The sequence below is a fragment of the Microcebus murinus genome, chromosome 6 (genome assembly GCF_040939455.1).
Source record: "Microcebus murinus isolate Inina chromosome 6, M.murinus_Inina_mat1.0, whole genome shotgun sequence".
Classification (NCBI taxonomy): Eukaryota; Metazoa; Chordata; class Mammalia; order Primates; family Cheirogaleidae; genus Microcebus; species Microcebus murinus.
In genome coordinates this window covers 89,619,688-89,643,697 of record NC_134109.1, presented here as the reverse complement: position 1 = coordinate 89,643,697, position 24,010 = coordinate 89,619,688, and the positions used below count along the sequence as shown (strand labels likewise).

Genomic DNA, 24,010 nt, shown 5'->3' with positions numbered 1-24,010 from the left:
TCCAGGTGGACATACATCGAGTTCTATAGCCGCTACGGCATCCTCATGACCAAGCAGGAGCTCTCGCTCAGCGACAAAAAGGAGATGTGCAAGGTGGTTTTGCACAGACTCATTCAGGTCAGCCTTCCTCGCCTCCTGGAACAGGGGCTTGTTCCGAGAAGCTCATCTCTCGAGCGTGTTTTTGCACCTGAGCCTGCATAAGCATCGTGAATGCCTGAGAAGGAAAGTGCGCCGCATTGTTTGCATGCCGGGAGACGCGGGCAGGCACGCTCACGGGGGCACGTGATCTCCTGACAGCAGGAGTCCCCTCTAGGGACCCCAATTCGAGCCCCGGCCTCCCCCAGTGTCCTCCCATCCTGCTTTGTTCACCCACGGTCCCCTCCCTTCTCCCGTGGGCCTGGCTTATGGGACGTGGTCAGCGGAGCTGGTGGCCGAGCCACGTGGGCTCCAAACGTGGTGTTCGGTGTGGATGGAGATTACTGAGCTTTGATGGAAAAGAGACGGTGAGTTGTGGTGTCCAGCAGAGGGGATGGCAAGAGAACCCAAATGAAGACAGAAAACCACGCTTTCCAGGTTCTTCCACTCCTGCGTGGAAACCACGTGAGAGCAGCTGAAATTCTCCAGCCGCCCGCTGACACCCGCTCACCCCTCCCTCCCCGTGACGAGTCCTCCCTCCCCCTGAGGAGTCCTCCCTCCCCCTGAGGAGTCCTCCCTCCCCCTGAGGAGTCCTCCCTCCCCCTGAGGAGTCCTCCCTCCATGTTCCTTTCCTTCCTCCGAGGCGGCTCTAAATAAGCAACTCGGAGTATACATTTCTAGATCATGAGCACAATTTTTCTGCCTTATGTCAAAAGATGCATCGAAATAATGCTTTTGACATCTTTGAGTCTTTAAATGTCTTTCCCAAATACCATAGAGAATCTGAAAGGTTTTAACACCGATCATATCGTTTTTCTCTTCCAGGATTCTAATCAGTACCAGTTCGGTAAAACCAAGATTTTCTTCAGAGCGGGACAAGTGGCTTATTTGGAGAAGCTGCGGTTGGATAAACTGAGGCAGGGTTGTATTGTGATACAGAAGCACATCCGTGGCTGGCTCCAGAGGAGAAAATTCCTCCGGGAGAGGCAAGCTGCGCGGACGATCCAGCAGTACTTCCGGGGTCAGCAAACCGTGAGGTGTGTTGGAATGGAGGAAACGTGGGGCTCGGGGCCTCCTGCACCGAGCATCTCCGAGGGAGGACCTGTCGGGGACAAGGGGCCTTTCCCCGCAACAGGATGTGCGTGTCACTCAGGATGCCATGAGCAGGGCCCCGAGGGAGGAAGCCGGATTGGGGTGTCGCTGCAGACGGCTGGGGTTCCCAGGGACACCAGGGACAGCATGGGGCCCCTCCCTGTGGGAACCGAAAATGCCTAAGACCAGCAGGGTCCTGGTGAAGGCCACCGTAAAGGAAGACACCGAGAACGGCCTGCTGCGGCGGTGGGCAGACCGTGGCAGAGGGATCCGTGGCAAGGCCCTGCCACAGAAACCCCGGGCAGGAGGACTGCATGGCCAAGGGCAGGGCAGAGTTGAGGGCAGGTCACCAGCTACACCCATCCCACCCTCCTTGAGGGGTCTGGAGAGTCCACATGACCCTGTGGCCCACTGAAGGACCATGGTCATTCTGGGACTTTCTGTGGCTTCAGCCTCCCGATTGGAGAGCGTGGGACCGGGGTGTCCCACGAGGCCACGCTGGGCTGGCCGGTGAGGCGGGCACCCTTCCCAGATGTGTGATTCTGTATGTCTCCCTCCTCGGGATGCCCGGGGGACAGCTGAACAGGCAGGCATTTAAGCGCCAGGCCGCGTCTCTGAGCCTGGCCTCTTCCTGAGTTGAGGCCCGGCCTCTAGCAGCATGGGCTTCCCCACGTGGCCAGCGCTGCGACCACGCACAGCCAGGCTGGCCCACCCTCCTGTGCTCTGGCTTCAGCGAATGCGGTCCCCAGAACAGGAAACCGCCAGCGTTGTCCTGCCTCAGCCCCATGCTCCCTTTGCATGTGGGACCCACCGGGGCCTGGTCATTCTGGCCCTGCTTCCTTCTCTTCTGTTTCTTTCACTCCACCCACTCCTGCCCTGCTTAGGCCGTGTCATTGCCTGACCTAGGCTCTGACAGCATGGCACTCCGCCTGCCGCCTCTGTCCCCTCTTCCCACGTCGGGCCCGAGGGAGCCGTGGCCCTGCTCTGCCTTCCCTTCCTCTCCAGGCCCCATTTCCCGCAGAGCAGCATTCAGTCTCCGACGCGGAGGTCAAGGCCCTCCGTGGCCTGGGCGCGCTCATGACAATGGAAGCTCCGTGAGGGCAGGGACCGTGTCATCCCTGTCGTCTGGTCCCCATTGCGCCCAAACCTAGACCTAGCGAGGGGGCTGCCACATAATGCCTGCTCAAGAAATATATTTTAAATGACAAATGGTCCCTATCTGTTTTTCCAACCTTAGTGACTACTAATTTTCTTCCACGCATCCTGTATTCTGGTGATTCCTGACAAATTCTCCCTCCTTGACTATATTGGGCGCTGCCGGGCCCCTGTGCCTTCATTCGTGCTGTCCCTCAGCCTGGAATGCCTTCTGCAGCCTCCACTGTGGCGGAAACCCTCCTTCCCAGCAAGGCCGGCCCATTTGTCAGCTCTTCCCAGGCCGAGGGACTATTATTCTTTTCCTTGCACTCTCACTTACAGATCTCGCCAGTAGTTATTTTATTTTTCCTCTCTCTTGGCCATTTATAAGTCCGTCTACTACAGGAGATCATAAACTCTGAATGCAAGAACGTGGCTTCTCCTCTAGTCTTTTAGACAAGGGGTTGGCAAACTTCTTCCATAAAGAGCTAGGCCAGGCGTCCTCAAACTACGGCCCGCGGGCCATGTGCGGGTGTTTTTGCCCGCTTTTTTTTTTTACTTCAAAATAAGATATGTGCAGTGTGCATAGAAATTTGTTCATAGTTTTTTTTAAACTATAGTCCGGCCCTCCAATAGTCTGAGGGACAGTGAACTGGCCCCCTGTTTAAAAAGTTTGAGGACCCCTGAGCTAGATAATAACTGTTTGAGGATCTGGGGGCCTTACGTCTCTGTTGTAGCTGTTTGATTCTGCGCTGCAGCATGAAAGCACCACGGGCAGTACGGCCGTGTTCCAGCGAAACCTGGCAATGGCAGGTGGCAGCTGGACGTGGCCATAGCTTTCCAACCCCGGGTCGAGAGCCTCCAGCGTGATTTCTTACTGCACAATGAGTGAGCTAGTGCCAGGTCACGCACAATATCACTGTCACAGTCTCTCTGGGTGTGTGAGTGGACTTGGATCCATCGGCCAGAATAGAAAGAGCGTGAAAGTTCCCACATGATTCCTCAGGGCCCCGGAACGGATCCACATTCAGAGCAGGGTAGAGAGGAAAGGTAACCGGGGACAGAGCAGGCATTAGAAGACACCACTTACATGTAAAACATTGGAGCATTCCTTTGTGTGTGTGTGTGTGTGTGTGTGTGTGTGTGTGTGTGTGAGACAGAGTCTCGCTTTGTTGCCCAGGCTAGAGTGAGTGCCGTGGCATCAGCCTAGCTCACAGCAACCTCAATCTCCTGGGTTCAAGCGATCCTCCTGCCTCAGCCTCCTAAGTAGCTGGGACTACAGGCATGCACCGCCATGCCTGGCTAATTTTTTCTATATATATTAGTTGTCCAATTAATTTCTTTCTATTTATAGTAGAGACAGGGTCTTGATCTTACTCAGGCTAGTTTCGAACTCCTGACCTCAAGCAATCCGCCCGCCTCGGCCTCCCAGAGTGCTAGGATTACAGGCGTGAGCCACCGCGCCCGGCCCATTGGAGCATTCCTTACTGCGCAGGCGCTACCCAAGCTCGCAGCCCTGCGATGGAGGTCGATGCTCTGTGGGTAACACATCCAATCTTCATTCTCTCTAACCAAGGAAAGCCATCACTGCAACGGCCCTAAAGGAGGCGTGGGCAGCCATCGTCATCCAGAAGCACTGCCGCGGGTATCTCGTGCGCAGCCTGTACCAGCTCATCCGCGTGGCCGTCGTCACCATCCAGGCCTACACGCGGGGACTCCTGGCGAGGAGGGCCTATCGGAAGGTACGGCGGGACTCACTGCGGAGGGGGAGGAGGGATGGGCCGCCTAGCTGAGAACCCAGCAGGGCCCAGGAGAGACCCCACCCACCATGGGAAACCTCAGTGCTCCGTACAGAGCACCAGCCAAGCCGGAAAGGTGACTCCAGGCAGAGTTAGCCCAAAACACCCAAAAACGTGCCATTCAGCTTTTTAGCTTTAAAGTATCTCTGGACAACGTTATTCTTATTGTTTTTATCCACAGTGGCCCAATTAATCTGAGACCAAATTTTTGTCCTGCAATGCCCCCTTCCCATCTGCTCACAGAACCGATCGTGTGCCCCTTATGTCGAGGTGACCACTTAATTGCCGTCCTTCCTCCTTGAAAAGAGATAAAATTACGTTTTTGCCACTGGTTTAGCCATATGGAGCGCATCATCACCCCTCTCTGGGTCTCTGAAAGTGCCATCTCGTTGTGCGTTGTACCAGGCGGTGCTGGAAAAGTCCCACATGGGTTATGTACAACCCTCTTTCACTTTTATGTTACCTTGAAATTTTGCTTCTTTGGGTTTGGAGTGGCCTGGCCAGCCTGCCTGGCTGTGAGAGCTGTCCACGGTCTGTGGGCTGGCGGTGTGCTGATCTCTTAAAGTTTCTTTTCCTGCCCAATCCCCACTTCTTGGTGAGGTTTCTGTGAGGCCCGTTGGGCGTACATCCTGCGGCTTATTGGCTTAAATGTTGCTCTCCTTTGGTGTGGTCTCTCTGGGCCCAATTGGGAGAAAGAGAAACCAACAGTGTAACTGTTTTGATAGTAATATTGACAAGTGTCTTTTTAAAATAAAGAACCAGTCCCTCCAAAAAAAAAGAAAAGAAAAAAAGAAAGAACAGTGCAGCAAAAGCACACAAAAAATGTGCTTTCTAGGGATATGGGTTTCCCAGTACTCGTGCTATTTTTCACCAACAGTATTGAGATTGTTTTTCTGTGTAAAACCTTCATGGAAAGCATGGGGCTCTGGTTATGAGAGTGTCTGTTCGTGCATGCCTCCTACAGGTAGGATTTGGTCGTTGTTCCAGAAGTCTACGTGTCCTAGAGCTCTGTGGGTTGATGATAGGCAATTCATATTTTATACTGTGATAGTTGCATCCTCCAACATTGGAGGAATTGGTGAGAGACACAACTGAGATCTAGTTTACATTTCACAAAATCTTGTTTTAAAGATGCTAGAGGAACACAAGGCTGTGATCCTTCAGAAATACGCACGGGCGTGGCTGGCCAGACGCAGGTTTCAGAATATCCGACGATTTGTGCTCAACATTCAGCTGACTTACAGGGTCCAGCGTTTGCAGAAAAAGCTGGAAGACCAGGTCAGTGTTCACAATGCATCTTTGATATCTACTTTTTCTAACATAGATTTATTTTGTTTTGGATCAATTCCTTAGCTATACTATAAAGACTTATGCCCGTGTTCAAACATGGAGATTCCATTTACAATTTACGTTAACCACCTGAGCTAGAAACCGAAGCGCACTGTAAAGGGTTGCTGCACGTGGTTGTATAGGTTGTACACTGCACAATTGCACCCGCCCAGGAAGACAAGTGAGCTTGGAATCCAGCCTGGCTCCCTGTGCTAAGACACATATGCTGGCCAGGCGTGGTGGCTCACGCCTGTAATCCTAGCACTCTGGGAGGCCGAGGCGGGCGGATTGCTCAAGGTCAGGAGTTCAAAACCAGCCTGAGGAAGAGCCAGACCCCGTCTCTATTATAAATAGAAAGAAATTAATTGGACAACTAATATATATAGAAAAATTAGCCGGGCATGGTGGTGCATGCCTGTAGTCCCAGCTACTCGGGAGGTTGAGGCAGGAGGATTGCTTGAGCCTAGGAGTTTGAGGTTGCTGTAAGCTAGGCTGATGCCACGGCACTCACTCTAGCCTGGGCAACAAAATGAGACTCTGTCTCCAAACAAACAAACAAACAAATAAACAAAAGACACTTGTGCCTGGGTGCAGCTGTGCTGCCTTGAGGCAGGGGTGCCGTTTTCTGATTTGCTCAGAGACACTGCATGTGCCATGCATGCTCCCTCAGGACATCAGCTCAGAGAAGCTGCCATTTTCTAATTTGCCCACAGGTGCCACTGGGTATAGTTGAAGATTCCCCACGCCGTTCCCACCTGTAGGAAAACAAAATTCCATGTGCTCTCAGCCAGAGGGGAGGGCTGTGGAACATGCAGTGTCCAGATCTATAAAAGTCACTCCTGAGCCTGGCTCAAATAATAATGACATTCTCCTAAGGTGAATTTTAAACTTAGCCCTAAGCTATACCATAGAGGTCCTTAATGAATAGATGAAGAGGTGAACCAATAACCTTGAGGTTTTGTGGCAGCTTCCTGTCATTGTGCTGCTGCGTAGCAGGTCTGCCTGTTATACAGCTTGAGCGGAACAGCACCTAAAAATGGCCGAGGCCCACCGGGACCAACGCCTAGCAGAGTCCAGACGCTGCCTGAGCTCCCCGTCCTGGGTGCGTTAGTCTGCTAGGGCTGCCATAACAAAGTACGACAGACCGGGTGGCATAAACGACAGAGATTTCTTGTCTCACAGTTCCGGGGGCTGGAAGTCCCAAGCCAAGGTATAGGCAGGGTTGGTTTCTTCTGAGACCTCGGTCTTTGGCCTGTAGCTGGCCTTCTTATCCTTGTGTCTTCACGTGGTCTTCCCTCTGTGCCTAATGTCGTCTTCTTATAATGACACTAATCATATGGGATTAAGGCTCACCATAATGGCCTCATTTCACCTTAATTACCTCTTTAAAGGCCCTGTCTTCATATACAGTGATATTATAGGATATTGTAGGATTTTTTTATTTATTTATTTTTTTTTGAGACAGAGTCTCGCTTTGTTGCCTGGGCTAGAGTGAGTGCCGTGGCATCAGCCTAGCTCACAGCAACCTCAAACTCCTGGGCTCAAGCAATCCTCCTGCCTCAGCCTCCCAAGTAGCTGGGACTACAGGCATGCGCCACCATGCCCGGCTAATGTTTTCTATATATATTAGTTGGCCAATTAATTTCTTTCTATTTTTTTTATAGTAGAGATGGGGTCTCACTCAGGCTGGTTTTGAACTCCTGACCTTGAGCAATCCGCCCGCCTCAGCCTCCCAGAGTGCTAGGATTACAGGCGTGAGCCACCACGCTCGGCTATTGTAGGAATTTTAGGTGGACACAATTCAGCCCGTGACAGGGCTGTCCCGGAGCTCTGGAATTGGCCAGGCCCAACACTGAAGAGCCACCAGCTCAGGAAGACAATTACCTGACAAGCCCTGCGCACCAGTGTCCCTGTGGTGAAGACGCTCATGAGTGCCAGCGCCGTGACACACGCGGTCGGTGCCAGCACACCGCCGATGGATGCCGTGTTAAAGGTTGTGGGAAGTAGATCACGACGAGAAGCATCTTCATTTGGGATGAACCTCTAACCGCCTGGACTTTCTTTTTCTCTAGAACAAAGAGAACCACGGGCTGGTGGAGAAGCTGACCAGCCTGGCTGCTCTTCGCGCCGGCGACGTGGAAAAGATTCAGAAGCTGGAGGCAGAGCTGGAAAGAGCGGCCGCCCGCAGGCAGAATTACGAGGAGAAGGGGAGGCAATTCCGGGGCGCTATGGAAGAGGTCAGCTGCCGGCTCTCGACCGTGGCCATGCACGTGACTATTTTCCTGCAAGAGACGGGCGTTGCAAGCTTGTCCTATGCAGCGGATTTCTGCAGGGCAAAGCAGGTCTTGCTATGGACTGCCGTGCCCGGAGGGAGCCTACCTCTTAGGGGCAGGGAGGTGGGAGGACTAGGGTCCCAGGGAGGAGGAGGAGGAGGTTAATGCTCAAAGATGTGCAACATAGGTTTTCTGTTCCTTCCAACTTTTGCAAAGTGATGAAAGGTCCAAGAAGGAGCCCTGGCTGGCTGCTTCCCTCTCTTCTGGGATGAGCTCGGTCCCCTGTCACTTGTCCGTCAAGTCTGTGTCCTGCAGACATCTTCCTTGAGTGGAGATGCAGAGTTGGGGAAGGTTTTCATCTCTGTGGTGTGGTGAAAAGAGCAGTAGATGTAAAAACCCTGAACGTGTCCTTGCTGCTGTCTGGCTGGGCAGCCTTGGCCAAGTCGCTTACCCTCTCTGAACGTTCGTTTCCTCGTATGTAAGGTGGGAATAAAACGGGACTGAGGGAGTTGTTGTGAGGGTAAAACTGTCAGGTGAAGTGACTTAGCCGGCTGCCTATCACAAGGCCAGCAAAGCATGAGCCAGCATGTTCGAAGGTGTCCTGTTTACCATCCACACTCCTGCACTTTCCAAAGTCCTTGCACCCCCCCATGCCCTGGTGCTCAGGTGCACCAACACTGCTGCCCTGGCCACTACCGGCACTGCCAGTCACCAGCCGTCAGCACCACGGGGCCCCCGCTGCCAGCCCAGCAGGCCCTTCACCAAGAGAAACTGAGATAATAGAAATTCTTTCGTGCTCACACACCCTTCCTGCCCCATCGCAATCTCAGAGTGCATGCTTCATATCATAAATTAAGTTAATTATATAGCTTGATAAGCATAAAATAAATTCCACTGGCTGGGGAGAAGCTCAAGAAAAGGATAGAGGCATTTCCTTGACCTTGAGGAACCCTTGCGTTTGGTCCTTTCTCCTCGGTTTCAGCCATTGCTGGGCCAGGTTGGGATAACATTTGCTTTGAAGTCACGCTGGGCCCTTGCACATGGAGCTCACTGTGGTGTCTTGGGCTGGTGCTGGCTGCTGTCTGTGAACAGGAGGAACAGGAGGAAAATACTCTAATTTAAAATATACTGGTTTTCTCCAACAGAGACAATGGTGACAAAACTGAAAGGAGATTTTCAAAAAAGTTTTTTTTCCCCCCTTCCCTTTGCTAGAAATTGGCAAAGCTTCAGAAGCACAATTCAGAACTGGAAGCACAGAAAGAGCAAGCACAGCTGAAGCTTCAGCAGAAGACCGAAGAGCTGAAAGGTAAAGCTCGAGCTGGCTGGGAAACCTGGACGTTCACTGCTCTAGCCCGTCGGTACACAGTATCGGTGTGACCAGTTTTAGAATCAGGGCTCTCTGGTGTATATTTAGTGCAGTGAGAAAATATTTGCCCCGCAGGGAATATTTTAAACTGCAGTGACTTTACCCTACAGATCTATCTGTGTTCGTTTCCACCTATTGTCGGACAGCACAGCAATCCCTGTCTGTGCACAGAACCTCCTGGGCCCTTTGCAAAGTACAAACAGCTGCACTGCGAGCCTGGCGCTTTTGCATCAGGAAGTGTGTGTGTGTGTGTGTGTGTGTGTGCACGCGTGCGTGTGCACGGGTGTGTCTGGGTGTTGGTGTGGCGGGGCAGGGTCAGACATCTGTATGTTTTAAAAACCTTTGTGGCGATCCTGATGCACAGTCAGGGCAAATGCTGCAGTAATGTTTGTTGCTCGCCAAGGATCTGCAGAAAAATTTCAGATCTGTCAGAGTTACTTAGTGTAAGTGGCGCTCGTGTCCCCTGCTGCTGTCCCGCTGCGAAGGAAGGGCAGACCCTTGATGCAGTGGGTTTCACTTTCCTTCTGGGCTCTATCCTCAGCCCAGCTCGATTCCAGCTCGGGTTTGGATTGAGAACACTGGCCAAATCCCATAAATGGCGACAGGAACACGAGCCTGGTGACTAGATAGTTTACGTCCCACGCTGGACGCTCATGTCTGGGGAGCAGCAGGGGCACCGGGGTTCAGGCCTGGGATCTCGCACACACCAGGCCCAGCAGGTGGCAGATAGGACAGGGCGCGGAGGGGCACAGGGCCCTGGGCGTTCAGGGCCGAGTGAGACGCACGCGTTGGTGATGAGTCCAGGCCGGAGGGGCAGGAAGGCCGCCCAGGTGCCCACAAGGAGCAGGGTGTGCCCTCGCCAGTCTCTATGGGACTGATGATGTGGGCATCAGAGCCCCCGTAAATGTCAGGGGTGAACAGACGGAGGTCAGGGGTCTGGGAGTGCACCTTGACCCTGAGTTAGGGCAGGGCTCACCCACCGCTACCCTTTTTATTATAGTACACGCCTCTTGGGTGGTTGTTTTGGGTGTTTTTTCCTCCCCTAACTTCTTTAAGTGGAATTTCCCACAGGAACATTTAAATTCCCAGAAATGTAACCTGAAAATTATATATTTGACACCACTGCCATGTCGGGGTAGGTAATTTTATATCCCTTCTAAAAAGCCCACAAAAACTTTCAAACCCAGCACTTAACAAGCAGCTTATCCCGTGGGTCTCGGCCGCCACGTGGCAAACAGCATTTTGTGAACAGCACCGTCCTTTTTCCTGTCCTCGTGACCTGTGACCCAGGAATGGTGTCAAGTGGCATTTCCCCCTGTTGGGATTAACGTGAACATAATCCCGTTGCTCTTGGGAAGAAAGTCACGTTCGAGCAGCTTCTTTAGCCCGTTTGCAAATGGGGCAAGATGATAAGAATTGAAGCCAATACTTTTGGTTCATTGAAAATTGAAGTTCTGTCAAACATGCTGGCTTCTAGATTAAAGCTTAAGCATTTTCACCAGTGTTTTATGGCTGCCTTTCACATTCCAGAGCAGTTGTTTTGATTCAGGGACATTTGGCACAACATTAGACAAACTATTATTAAACTGTTGGCTTTCTTTTTTTTTTAAAAAAAAAAAAAAAAGTAATTTGGAGAATTGCTATTGACAGCTCACCGTAGGCCCCCTTCTCAAGCAGGGCTCAGAGGTGAGATAGAACTCAAGGATGAGACATCAGCTATGTGCAAATGGGGACGTCGTAGTTTGAGGGGCTGCATCGCCCGTCTCCCATTTGGATGGGCCCCTGTGGTGCATGTGCACGTTGGGTTTGTCATAGCCATGGAATATCCTGAACCCTAATGGTCGCTTCCTGGTTGTCAGGTGCCCCATTGACCTGCTGACTTTGTGTTTAAGCTTGTATTTAAGCTCTTGTATTTACGCTGCCTTTTTTTGTAGTTCCTCTTCCCCAGATGAAGACAGAGATTTTATTATTTTCTCAATTATTCACAGATGCGTGGTTCTCAGCTGGGGTGGTTTTGCCCGCCCCCCTCACCCTGGGGACATGTGACAATGTCTAGGGACATTTTTGGTTGTCACAGCTGGTGCTGAAGTGCTACAGGCTTCCAGAGGGTAGAAGCCAGGAAGCCGCTCAAAATCCTACAATGCACAGGGCAGCCCCCGCTCCACAGCAAAGAATTATCCAGCCCAAAGTGTCCATGCACCGAGATCCAGAAGCCCTATCATAAACTGATCATTTTCTTCCCAAATGGTTTCTCTTTAATAGTTATTGTCTCAAAGCCAGTGTATCTATTTTAACAAAACAAATGGCATTCAGACTAATAAAAGTACTATAAACGAAACTGTTTATTCATAGGTTCCAATGTGAGAAATTTGTAAGAATTATTATTTTGAAATCCTTTCATCTGTATTTCTAGTTTATAAAAACCAACATACATTCTCACCGGAAGTCCTGTTAGTAATAAATAAAGCATGATTGTCCGTCTTCTCGCTTTCTTAGTTGACATGAAACACTCAGGGCACTGGTTTGGCGGGTATATTTCAAAGAGCGTTCTCTTTTCACAGAAAAAATGGACGACCTCACCAAGCAGCTCTTTGATGATGTGCAAAAGGAAGAACGACAGAGAATGTATGAAATCTGGTCTGCCTTAAACTACGTCTTCCTTCTCTCTCTGCTGTTTTGTATTTTGCTTCTCAGCTTGCAGATAGCAGATCACAGATACAGGAGAGCGGGTGTGCATAGTTTTAAGTGAGAAACTTTGAGATTTATGAGTGCCAAGTCCCACAGCGTGCGCTTTCCAGACACCCGCAGGCTCTGAAGTTGTCTGATCACGAGGAATTGCTTACTTATATATTTTTTTTACTTTATTTTATTTTTACTTTCTTTTTATTGTTAAGACTGTGAGAAATTCAGATTACTGCCCCCTTCAACTTCCATCAAATCCAAGAATTAAGATTATTGCCTAGGAAATAAGCCTCCCTTCCTTCCCCCACCCTGTTAGCTTGACTTTTGTCCCAGAAGATGAGGTATGTAACCCACCTCACAGAAAATTAAGGCAGGACCCCATGGCCTTGTACCTTTCCTATCTCAATATCAAACCCTTTGCTCGTCTCTAAAGATTCCTGTCAGGGCTCCTCTTTTATTAAGAAGTCAACCCAAAGGTTTTTAGATCTCAAAGTGAAGATGCATGCTGAGGTGGTGGGGAGAGATGGAATATTCTTCTTGGCATGTCTCCTTAGGGAACTAGAAGGCTCAGGGCAGTAGGGTACACAACCTCCCTGTGCAGTTAGTAGGAGAGCCTGGGTCTGGGTGAGGAGACAGGATTCCAGTGAGTTAGGGGAAGGAATATCACTGAAAATCTCCAAGAGTTAACAAATGTATAAAGTGTTTCATGATCCCTCATCAGTTTTTATATATCTCTAATTAACTCATGTACCTAGAAAAATATAAATTTCAATGAACTCTTAACTCCAGGGGAGGAGCTCAGCTCTTGGCATCTCTCCCTGTGCTGGGGCCACTTGGGGGGTGATCATTTCAAACAGGGGCTTGGAGAGCCAGGCTGAAGCCAGGTCCCTTTGAGCCCTTTGCAGTCCTAACTAGGTCAGGGCTGGGCCGGCCGATGAAGGGAGTGAAACTCTTTGCCCGCTGTAGACTGTGTCCTCCTTAGCTCCTACCTGTAGCTCGGTCTGGTCGCCGGCCAGCCAACTGGGGAAGTCCTGGCCCCTGTCACAGCCCTCGAGAGGCACCAAGATGCCTCCTGTCTATGGGCACACTCCTGGCCTATTCAGGTTGCAGGGCTAAGATCTTTTTTACGTAAGACTCCCAGTTGCAGATTTCTTCTCCATTTTACCAGATTCTTGGGAGCATTGCAGTTTTTTTAAAAAAAACTGAAAACAGCACTTAAAAGTTTGTTAATATCTATAAAAAGAAATCAACCAAATTTATTGGGAATGTGGCTCTCTTCCTGGGAGTTTTTCTCTTTGTGCTACAAAAAGCAAGTCATAAAATGAACAGAGTTGACAGCACAGCAAGTAGAATGATTTAACATACTCCTCAAGTTCCTAGAACTGCTTCAGTTCTGGCTGTGCTGGGCTTGGACAGGTGGTGGCTCTCTTTTTGGTTATTTCCTTAGTTAAGTATCACATATTTAATTGAGTGACGCTCTCACAGGGAATTGGGTTTCCGTGGACTTTTGGGCATGTGGACTTGCTGTAATTTATCCTAGAATTTTTGAAGGACTGGATCCCTGGACATATTGGATGGCTCTATTAACTTCATTAGGACCAAACCAAGCCGCTGTGGGATCCTCGGAAGTGGAAAGTGGCCAGGGCTTGGCAGAACATGCCAAGGTCTTCGCTGAAGGAAATTGGCTCCTCCAGGAGACTGCATGGAACTCAGGGGGTGGCATTGGGAATACAGCCCCCCAACAACCAGTGTGCCTTTTCAGCCTCCCTATCCCGTGGTCCCTGCACACAATCACCTTCTCAGATCAGAAGGTGCCAGAAGTTGCTTTTAACCTAAGGGATCAGGAAACAGAATGCTAAAAATAAGGCCATTGTCTACTGGAACTATCACAGTGGGTCCTGATTACTTTGTCTCCTCTCCAGTGTCTCCTCTCTTCACTTTCAAAATGATGTATTGTTCTGATTCAAAGACTATAGAGACAATCTTAAATTGTTTTTTTTTCTTTTGCTGCCTAGACTTCTTGAAAAAAGTTTTGAACTGAAAACACAAGACTATGAGAAGCAGATCCAGACTTTGAAAGAAGAAATGAAAGCTCTCAGGGATGAGAAAATGCAACTGCAGCAGCAGGTGGAGGAGGAGCACCTCACCTCTGCCGGCTTGAAGGGGGAAGTGGCCCGACTGAGCCAGCAGGCCAAGGTAGAGCCGCCTGCCACTGTGCACCCCGCCCTGGTCAGGTGGATGACTTGCACAGAGAGAGCACTTCCATGTCCCGTGGGATCACACAGCTAAAGGCAAAAGGAGCCTGATCCTTCAGTTCTCCCAAGTATGAACCTCCAGGCTGCCTTTGACTTAGCAATAATTGCATTTCATATTTTAAAAGTCAGCTTTCTAACTTTTTTGAAATTGCATTTATGTAAAGTTATTTAAATATGTCACCCTAGAGAACACTTCCAAATTAAATTAGAAATTGAGGTGAACCCTTATTATATAGTCCATCGTGTTATAAAGCTATGGGTACCTGGATTTAAATTAAATTACTTTATTATCAGAATTTTCCATTTAGACTATCAGAAAATTTACAAAAGCAATGATCCATTGCACAGCATGGTGAATATAGTTAATAATAGTGTATTGTACATTTCAGAATTACTAAGAGAATGAATTTTAAATGTTCTCACCATACAAAATGACAAGTATTTGAGGGGATGGATAGGTTAACTACCTTGATTTAATGATTTCACATTGTATTCATACATCATAACATTACTTTATATCCCTTAAAAATATACAACTATAATTTATCAATTTATAATAAAAATTTAAAAGAACATTTTTTTAAGAGCTGAGAAGGAAAAATCACATAGTAGAATTTTTTTAATTGCTTAATGATACACAAAAATACTAGTTGGTATCTGTATGTATCATAAAAATATATAAATATTTCTGGGAAATTTCATAAAAAACTCTTGAGAAAAATAAAATAAAATACAGTAATGATCCATGCTTGGGCAGTCAAGCCTTAAGTAATTGTTTTCCTACCTACCAGAGAACTTAAACCTGTGTATCCCTATGTTTTGTGGGGTTTTTTGTCCCTATGTTCTTAAATGCAAAACATTTCATTGTAAAATTAGAAAGCTTTTCAGCTTCCACTAAATATGTGAGGCACATATTAGTAGCGTATTTGTGATAGTACACAACTGTTTTCCACAATTGTCATGGAATAGCCGTGGTTTAGAAGAGCCTTCAGAATCCTGTCTGGGCAGCCTCTGAATTCCCCATAGCCAAGCTGTCCGTCTTCTCTGGGCCCTGGTCTTCTGTTGTTTGAAAGGAAATCAGACCGTGTGATCCAGAAGGGTTACTTTCAGCCACATATTCCTGTGACTGCTTGGTTCTTAGCAGTCACATGAGACTAATGTCAATCTGTGGGACTCGTGTCATCTGGCTACATACAAGTCTGTAGCTTAAATTTAGGAAATCATGAGTCTGCACTTACAGGGAGGCACCAGTAGATGTCGCTCACTTCCTCTTTGGTAGCTAACACTGTCAAACTCTCTGGTGTGATGTATTAAGATTAGTCTGGTTTTCAGAGAAAATAACCCATCATTATCAAGTTATATGTGTTATAATCTGTCTCAAAAGCATAAGTATTAATAAATACAAGTCTGACTTGGAACATTTACTGAACCATTACAATGCAGAGCAGGGCTTCAGGACTGAGTAGTCCTAGGGCTCCCATAAACCTGGCATGTGACCGTGAACATGACATTTGACCTTCAGTTAAATGCAGCTTCATTTTCTAATCTGTAAACAGTAACTCTACTCACCGTGTAGGTCTGTTAGGAAGATTAGGTCATCTATATAAAGTGCTCAGTAAATGTCAGTTTGACCCCCTTCTTACCTCTGTGGAAATACAAGCTGTAGCCCTTAAATACTCAAGGTAACCCCTCCCTGAGAAAATATCAGGGGGGAGTTATTCACTCCTGCTGTCCCTAAAAGTCCTTATTTCTCCCTTAGCTACAAAAGCACTAACTTGTGATCGTTACTCAAGCCCAGTGCACGAGGTGAATAAAGTCAGAATACAGCCTCTTCCCACAACCCAAGCTACCCAGGCCACCTCCTCCCCCGTGGCCAATTAACTCCCAGACCTCCTGGACTCACCTGTCTTTGCCCTGCCCCACATCTAAGCCTAGCTAAGCCAAAACCCACAATTAGGAAGATGGCAACTTTGCCCACATCCTTTGCCCAAATCCTCGGATTTTTTTTTATCCATTAAAAGAGAATTTTAGGCCGGGCACAGTGGCTCACCCCTATAATCCTAGCACTCTGGGAGGCTGAAGCAGGTGGATTGCTCAAGGTCAGGAGTTAGAAACCAGCCTGAGCAAGAGCGAGTCCCTGTTTCTACTAAAAATAGAAATTAATTGGCCAACTAAAAATATATAGAAAAAATTAGCCAGGAATGGTGGCACATGCTTGTAGTCCTAGCTACTCTGAGAGGCTGAGGCAGAAGGATTGCTTGAGCCCAGAAGTGTGAGGTTGCTGTGAGCTAGGCTGATGCCACGGCATTCTAGGTCCTGGACAACAGAGTGAGATTGTCACAAAAAAAAAAAAAAAAAAGAATAAGAAATCATAAAATAAATAAATAAATAACAGAGAATTTTAGCCCCTGTGATTTTACCTCTCTCAGTTTTTCCATCCACCCCACTCCACCCCCAGGCTGTAGAGAGTATTTGTTTTTTTCCTTTATGTAACAGGGAAACTAATTCTACTGATACAACCAAGTAGATCTGGGAATAAGTAACAGCATTTTGAGCAGTTAAACGTGCCTCAAGGCCAAGTTGTGTGGGCAGTGATGGCTTCACAAGGTTTTAGCCAGGAGACTGCAGTGGGGATGCATAGGTACGCTGCACTGTGACAGAGTTCCCTTTGTCTCATGTACAGCATAATCACTCTTTTTTCTTCACCTGATTCAGACAATCTCAGAGTTTGAAAAGGAAATAGAGTTACTTCAGGCGCAGAAGATAGACGTGGAAAAACACGTGCAGTCACAAAAACGGGAAATGAGAGGTAACAAAAAATAAGAATCACTTGGTCCATGGGGCACAGGCTGAATTTATCATAGATGTGTCACCGCTAAGGAAACACGCTGTTGGGTATGAGTTTGGTTGGATGTGTGGTGAATTGGTTAGTTGGTAGACTGGATAGCTAGTCGGTTGAGTGGCTGGAAGGTTGCTTAGTTGACTGGTTGGACTCTGTGAAGCTAGAAAACGGCCCTAGAGAGGGAATGGGAGAAGAGAAATCACGCACAAATGCAATTTATACAACACTGCCTTTTTTCTTTCAGAAAAGATGTCAGAGATCACCAGACAACTTCTTGAAAGCTATGATATTGAAGATGTAAGAAGCAGGTAATCATTTTTGCATTACCAAACATCTAAAGACATGTAAAACATGGGAGCAATGAGAGATTCTCTTATCCTCCTTATATCCTAGGCTCTCTACAGAAGACTTGGAACATTTAAATGAGGACGGAGAACTTTGGTTTGCTTATGAAGGACTAAAGAAAGCAACACGGTTAGAAATTCCCCTTGGGGTTCTTTTGTATTTTTCAGAGATAATAGACTATTGGAAAGTCAAAAGTTTGTCTTACATAGGTTCGATACACGAAGCAAGTCCCTTACAGTAGAATGATCAAATAGCCACTAGAAATATTTCTCTGAGAACTAAGTAATTAGTCATGAAGAGCAATCTCTTGTTGGGATAAACTGTCTGGTTACAAAGCCCATAACCTGCATAGTAAAAATTGATTTTATCAAATAAGTTAGCCACTGTTGCTATAGATATAAAAAAACATTTAAATTTAAGGGGTTTACTGGATTTCTTTAAATTAGTAAACTTTACTTTTTATAGCAGTGTTAGGTTGACAGGAAAATTGAGCAGAAAATACAGAGAGTTCCCATAGACCCCAGGTACCAGACACGCACAGCCTGCCCCACCATCCTGCACCACGGTGGTACATTTGCTACGATCACTGAACCCACGTTGACACTTCATTAACATCCAAAGCCCGTAGTTTATATTAGGGTTCACTCTTGGTGTCCAGTCTAGGTATTTGACAAATGTATAATGACATGTACCCACAATGGTAGCCTCAGGCAGAACATATTTTTAAACCGTTAATATTAAGCGAATAAAAATGTAATTTTAATTACTTCTAAAATAAAATATCTTCATTATTAACTGCATGTTGACCCTGCATAATGCTAAGTAGCTAGAAGGGTTTTATGATTATATATCCCTAATTCTATAGCCTGTAACTATGTGTGTACATAAGTAAACTCTGTGTACTTCATGTGTGGCTCTAATTGTGGGTCTTCTTCACTGCACACGTGCACACCCTCACACTCGTCAGCACAGCGGAGTAAAGACCGTGTCCTTTACTTCTTGCCCCCTCCTGTGACAGTGTTTTAGAGAGCCACTTCCAGTCTCAGAAGGATTGCTATGAAAAGGAGATCGAAGCTCTGAACTTCAAAGTGGTGCATCTAAGTCAAGAAATCAACCACCTGCAGAAACTGTTTAGAGAGGAGAATGACATCAACGAAAGCATCCGCCATCAGGTTGCCAGGCTGACCTCAGAGAACATGGTACGGCCTCAGCCGTGGGCCCTGCTCGTGGCTGTTATTCTAGAGACATCCTTTTTCTCAGTGGAGTGAAATTCAGCTTCTTGACAGTAAAAACAATGGAAACAGATGGCTTTTTTCCAGGAATAAAATAGCTGTGTCAGAAGATAAAACTATAAAATGATCCCCAGGCTGGAGGGTTCTTTGGTTTGAGCGTGTGTTTGTGGACCATAGTGTGGGTCCAGTTTCTGTGACTCTGTGTGAGTGTGTGTTTTTAAAACTATATATTTACATCTAGCCCTGATGCCTTGGAAAGTGACCAGAAATTAAGGTAGAAGGGTGGCTCTTGAGACGGGAGTGTGTTCAGAAGGTCAGTCCTCCTGCTGCCCCAAAGCCTGCCTTTTCAAGGACTGGCTCTTCCGCGATGCCCGTTCTTACACACTTCATCTGTCCTGTCCTTTCTTCTGACTCGTGCCTACTGGCAAGGAGGAATGCTTCCAGAATCTCCTCTCTCAAAAAACCACCCCTTTCTTAACTCCACACCCCTGTGGCCATCACCTGTTTCTTTGGGGAGTGGCCAGATGCAGGAAAGACTGTCTGGGGTACTTCCTGCACTCCCCTGTCTTCTACCCCTCAGCCACGCCATCCTCTCGGGCCCCACCATGGCTCGGGCTGCCTGTGTGGAGCCAGCCCAGAGGGCTCCTGACGCCCTTGTCCACCTCAGGATCTCAGCAACCTCTGAGGAAACCAACCGTTTCCTTGTGCTCCCGGCTTCCAGGACCCCACGCTTCTCTCTGTGTCTCTTCCCGCCTCAGCTGCTCCTCAGCTTCTCTGCTGTCTCCTCCCCGACTAACCTGGCAATATCAGGAAGTCTTGAGAGACCTGAGGGGGACACGTGGAACAGTAGCTGAGGACCTTCACATCTTTGCTTAATCCTTGGGTGAAACTTTAATGAGAAATTCGCAGGGAGACCTGATTGCACAAACAGGTATAGGTGCTCTGGACTTAACGATGGGGCTACGTCCCAATAAACCCATCATAAGTTGAAGATGCATTGAGTACCCCTGGACTCCTGAATGTCCTAGCTTAGCCTAGCCTGCCTTAAACATGCTCAGAATGCTTACGTCAGCCTACAGCTGGGCAAAGTCATCTAACACAAAGCCTATTTTATAATAAAATGTTGGCTATCTCATGTAATGTGTTGAGTACTGTACAATCTTTCTTGAAATTATATAGGTCTTAAGGTTAAAAAAACAACGCCAATCTAGTCCAGTGTCTTCACTAGCCCACTTACCTAACTGGATGTTCCATGAAAAGAACATCTGCTTTGGTTTGCTTCTGAGACTTTAAAGTTCATGGATGAAAGTATTTTCTGCTGTAATATTTCCAATTCTTCTCTAAAGATGATCCCAGACTTTAAACAGCAAATTTCAGAGCTGGAGAAGCAGAAGCAAGATCTGGAAATCCGCCTAAATGAACAAAGTGAGAAAATGAAAGGTAACTGAAACCCTCATGAACCTGCTTTAGAAATCAGTTTCCTGTATCCAGGAAATGACCTAGAGGAGTCATTGTACCCAAGAGTTTTAAACTGTGATTCTCCCCAGGGCTGGGCAGGTAACATAATGTGCCAAGTGGGCTGGGTGAAGGGTACATGAGGTGCATGGGGCATTTAAAGGGGACAGCTGTCTCCAAGCTCTGTTGATCATTGCAAAGTGGAAATGTTTGTTTCCACATTTCAGTGTTTCTAGATATTCCTATTTCTCAAAGGAAATCCCCAAATGCAAATTTTTATGTGAACTATCACAATTTTAAAATAATGGTTTTTAAAATTTTTAAACATTGTTCAGACCAAACAAAATCTAATCTCTGGCTGGATAAAGTTTAGGTCCTCTGATAACTGAAGACAATACGAAACCCAAATCAGAGTGCGGTGGTAAGGCCCACCAAAGTGCTGACACGTCTTCTCGTTATAGGAAGACTGGAAGAATTGTCTAATCAGTTAAATCGCAACCGAGAAGAAGAAGGAACACAAGGAAAGTAAGTGTTAATGTGTGTGTTCCTCAAGTTCGTGCTCCTGTAGTGCTTTTCTTTTCTGAAACACTTAAATATACCAAGATATGGTATTAAGCCAAAAAGGCAAGATGCTAACTCATGTGTGTGATGCAGCTGTTCAAATGGGGAGAAAAATATATGTGTGTACACACACACACACACACACACTCACAATCATCTATGTCTCTGGGAGATTGTAAAAGGCACAAAACATTGGCTGCCTCCAGGGAGGGTACCTTGGTGACCAACGCACAGAGCAGGGAAGAAGTACTTTTCATTGTACGTATACACGTCTGTACTCTTGCAAAGTTATACCACATGCATGAATTATTTGTTCAAATATGAATAAAACAAGGTTGCATGAAAGAGAACAGGGTTTCTGTTAGCAGACTATCCAGGGTAAGAATTAAAACCTATGTTGATAGAAAATATTCATTGCTTCCTTCCAAATTTCCTTCCTGACCAACAGAGGGCCTCGTGCCCTAGTGGAACCTTATGAGAAAAAGGTTCTGTTTTGCTGCCAACTTGCTGAGGCGCTTCATTTTCCAGAACAATAAATGGACACCCTACACCCCCAAGAGCATTTTTTAAGTCATGTGGCTTTATCAGTAGGGTCAGGACCAAATGAGAACCCAAAGTAGCAGAAAGCGGCGAGACACCATTTCTGAACTCTTTAGAGGGGCTCCTTTTTCTCTTCTCTCTGATCTTTGGCTGTTTGAGTGTCTGGCCCCCAGGCTGGTCTCAAAGGAGATAATCTCTGAGCGTTGGTCCTAGGGTGTGGATGGGTGTGGGTGTCACACGGGAGCAGCGAAGAGGGTGGGGTAGGCTGGGGGCGGGACTTTCTTACTGGGCGAAGGAGGCTGGAGCAGTCCAGGGACGATTTTACATCCCACCCAGTCCTGGTCCCTTTTCCTCCACCTTCGAGGATGCCCTATTCAGGAGCTGTTTGCTTTACACGTAAATTGCCCAAGGTGTTTTTCCATCTTTGGAAATACCGGCACTTGCTATGACAACGAGTGACTTCTCCATGATGGTCAAACTGATGCCGAAAGCTCCTCTGTCCCTTTCTCAGGGCCGCGGAAGCCCAAAGTGAAATACACACCCCACAGAAAGAGAAGCTGACGGATAAGATTCAGGAAATGCAGGAAGCCAGCGAGCACCCGAAGAGACGATTCGAGACTGAAAGTGAGGTGAAGAGCGACTTCCGGCAGGAAGCGTCCCGTCTCACTTTGGAAAACAGGGTGAGGCGTTGCCTGAAGCGCTGATGCATGGCTGGCTGGCTGTAGATGTGGCTGAAAGGGGACAGGTGCCACCTAAAGCATAAGGTTGAGAGCTATAGACCGGAAATCCTTCCATCAGAGCAGTCGATTTTCTCCTCTGGAAGGACGGGCAGTCTCTGACCTCACAGCCCACTGCGGGGAGGCGGGTGCGGGCTGGGGATCCCAAGCACATGCGTGGATGGCACCATCTGGGAGGAAGCCACCCTGATCTGGAGCCCTGACGATGACAAGGCCGACGTGTGAGCTCTTTGCCAAGCAAAACTCACCCCACGCAAAGGCCCGTGCTTCGTTCCAGGGGTATGGCCTTCCTGCAGGTTTTAGAGTCAAAATGTTCCCTTATGAAATGGTCATGGCAGTAGATAGAGACTTTTTTTAAAGTTTTTAAAGTCATCTCCAAATTTTAAACGCCCTTGCCAAAGTGACATTTGGCAACCCTATGTTAACCCCCAGCGATTATTCTGAAATTGTGTTGGTGCGTGGAACCCACAAGACTGAGAAGCACTGAAGTGGCAGGCAGGGCGCTTTCCTGGGAGTTGGACCCTCTTGAGCCCCTTCCAGGCCTCACAGCCTCCCAGATGGTGACCCGAGAGGGCTGACCCGGGCAGTGGTCGGCCTGGACGTGCCCACGTCCCCTTGTTCCCAATGTCAGGGCCCCCATTTCCTCTCTCACAGGAAAACCATGATCGGGTAAAACCGTATTTTGCATTGTTAGAATTGAACTTTGAAGGGTAATTATATCCAAAAAGAGAAATCCTGGGAGTTTAACATTTAATAGGAAGTAGCAAATTCTCATCAGTGGCACCTAGGTGATGGCCATCTTTTTTGAGGCGGGTACAGCTTTCTCGGAGTCTAGAACTCTCAAACCACACCAAATAAGCAACTGCCTGCTGTCCACATGTGTGAGGCAGCTCTGCCTTGCCTTGTCCTTGCCCTTGTGTGTCCTTGGTATCCAGTGGGGCAGAAGCTATATGGGTGGGCAGTGTGTGACCGTTTACTCTCTAGCTGTGAGTGCGTGTCAACCCCTGTGCGTTGTGAGGGATTTGTGTGAGTTTGTTCCTGACACCCCCGAGCATGCAGTGGGGTCCCCTTAAGCACTCTTCCCTGGCGCTACCCCACATGTCTGGCTTCACTCCCAGGCAGGAGCGCCGAGCTGGGGAGCCGGCACATCCATGTGTCCATTTCAGCACACTATTCCTGAATCAATGAGTAGCCTCAGTGTTATAAACGAAAGAATGTCATTGCTATACATTAAGTGGTGGATTTTGCCCACAAGTGAGACTTGGGCACACAGCTGCAGTGACTGTTTCATGAGTCTTGCTGGGTCAGAGAAGCCTGAATCCATTCTGTGTCAAAACCTCGGAATTCAGGAAGAACCTAAACACTCTGCACTTTATAAGAAATATTTCCAGGTATCCAGGACTTTCCTGGTTTTTGAGTCATATTCAGCCTGGGCAAGGCCACCTCCTTGTCAGGAAGGGAAGGCAAAACCAGGGCCCAAATCTCTGAACAGTGTCTCTGGCTCTAGGTTTCTGATATCCAGAAGGCCTGTTTTTCCACACTCACATTTTTAAATTCTCTATGATGGGCATTACTTTATAGTAAGGGGGAAATAGAGAAAGATAAATGTAGTATGTCCATATGATAGATATTATTCAGCCATAAAAAAAAGAAATTCTTATGCATGCTATAGCATGGATGAACTTTGAAAACCTGATGCTGACTGAAAGAAGACAGACACAAAAGACCACCTAGTATAAGATTTCATTTATATGGAAAATCCAGAACAGGCAAATCCATAGAGATAGAAAGTAGATGAGTGGTTGCCAGGGGCTGGAAAGGAATAGGGAACTAGAGAGTGAGAGCTAAAGGTTATAGGTTCTTTTGAGGGGTAATGAAAATGTTCTGGAATTAGATAATGGTGACTGTAGCACAACTCTGACTACACTAAAACCCATTGAGTGGTACACTTTAAATGGCTGAATTGTACAGTACGTGCATTACAGCTCAATACAGCTGTTACCAAAAAAATAGATTAAGATGCTTCCAAGCTAATATCTTTGTTTCTTTTTATTTCTGAAGGATCTTGAAGAAGAGTTAGACATGAAGGACAGAGTGATTAAAAAGCTACAAGATCAAGTCAGGACTCTAACCAAGACAATTGAAAAAGGTAGGAAAAATGACATTCACCTTCTTATTCTTTTGAGCTTTGAGAGAAGGTCAACATGCACTCCAGTGTTTATTTTGTATCTGG

The 24,010-nt window shown here is 47.4% G+C and overlaps 1 protein-coding gene across 1 annotated transcript in view; it reads left to right on the top strand.

Moving 5' to 3' along the window:
* Positions 1–24,010, top strand: part of MYO5C (myosin VC) — a 92,072-nt gene that overhangs the window by 48,805 nt on the left and 19,257 nt on the right. Inside the window, exons 18-33 of the mRNA XM_012763454.2 lie at positions 6–117; positions 961–1,172; positions 3,938–4,103; positions 5,292–5,438; positions 7,562–7,726; positions 8,975–9,068; positions 11,690–11,753; positions 13,826–14,006; positions 16,781–16,874; positions 17,152–17,215; positions 17,301–17,381; positions 18,271–18,451; positions 19,831–19,924; positions 20,401–20,464; positions 21,552–21,720; positions 23,839–23,926. Coding sequence (XP_012618908.2) covers positions 6–117; positions 961–1,172; positions 3,938–4,103; positions 5,292–5,438; positions 7,562–7,726; positions 8,975–9,068; positions 11,690–11,753; positions 13,826–14,006; positions 16,781–16,874; positions 17,152–17,215; positions 17,301–17,381; positions 18,271–18,451; positions 19,831–19,924; positions 20,401–20,464; positions 21,552–21,720; positions 23,839–23,926 — 1,976 coding nt within the window. The remainder of the gene's footprint in view (positions 1–5; positions 118–960; positions 1,173–3,937; positions 4,104–5,291; positions 5,439–7,561; positions 7,727–8,974; positions 9,069–11,689; positions 11,754–13,825; positions 14,007–16,780; positions 16,875–17,151; positions 17,216–17,300; positions 17,382–18,270; positions 18,452–19,830; positions 19,925–20,400; positions 20,465–21,551; positions 21,721–23,838; positions 23,927–24,010) is intronic.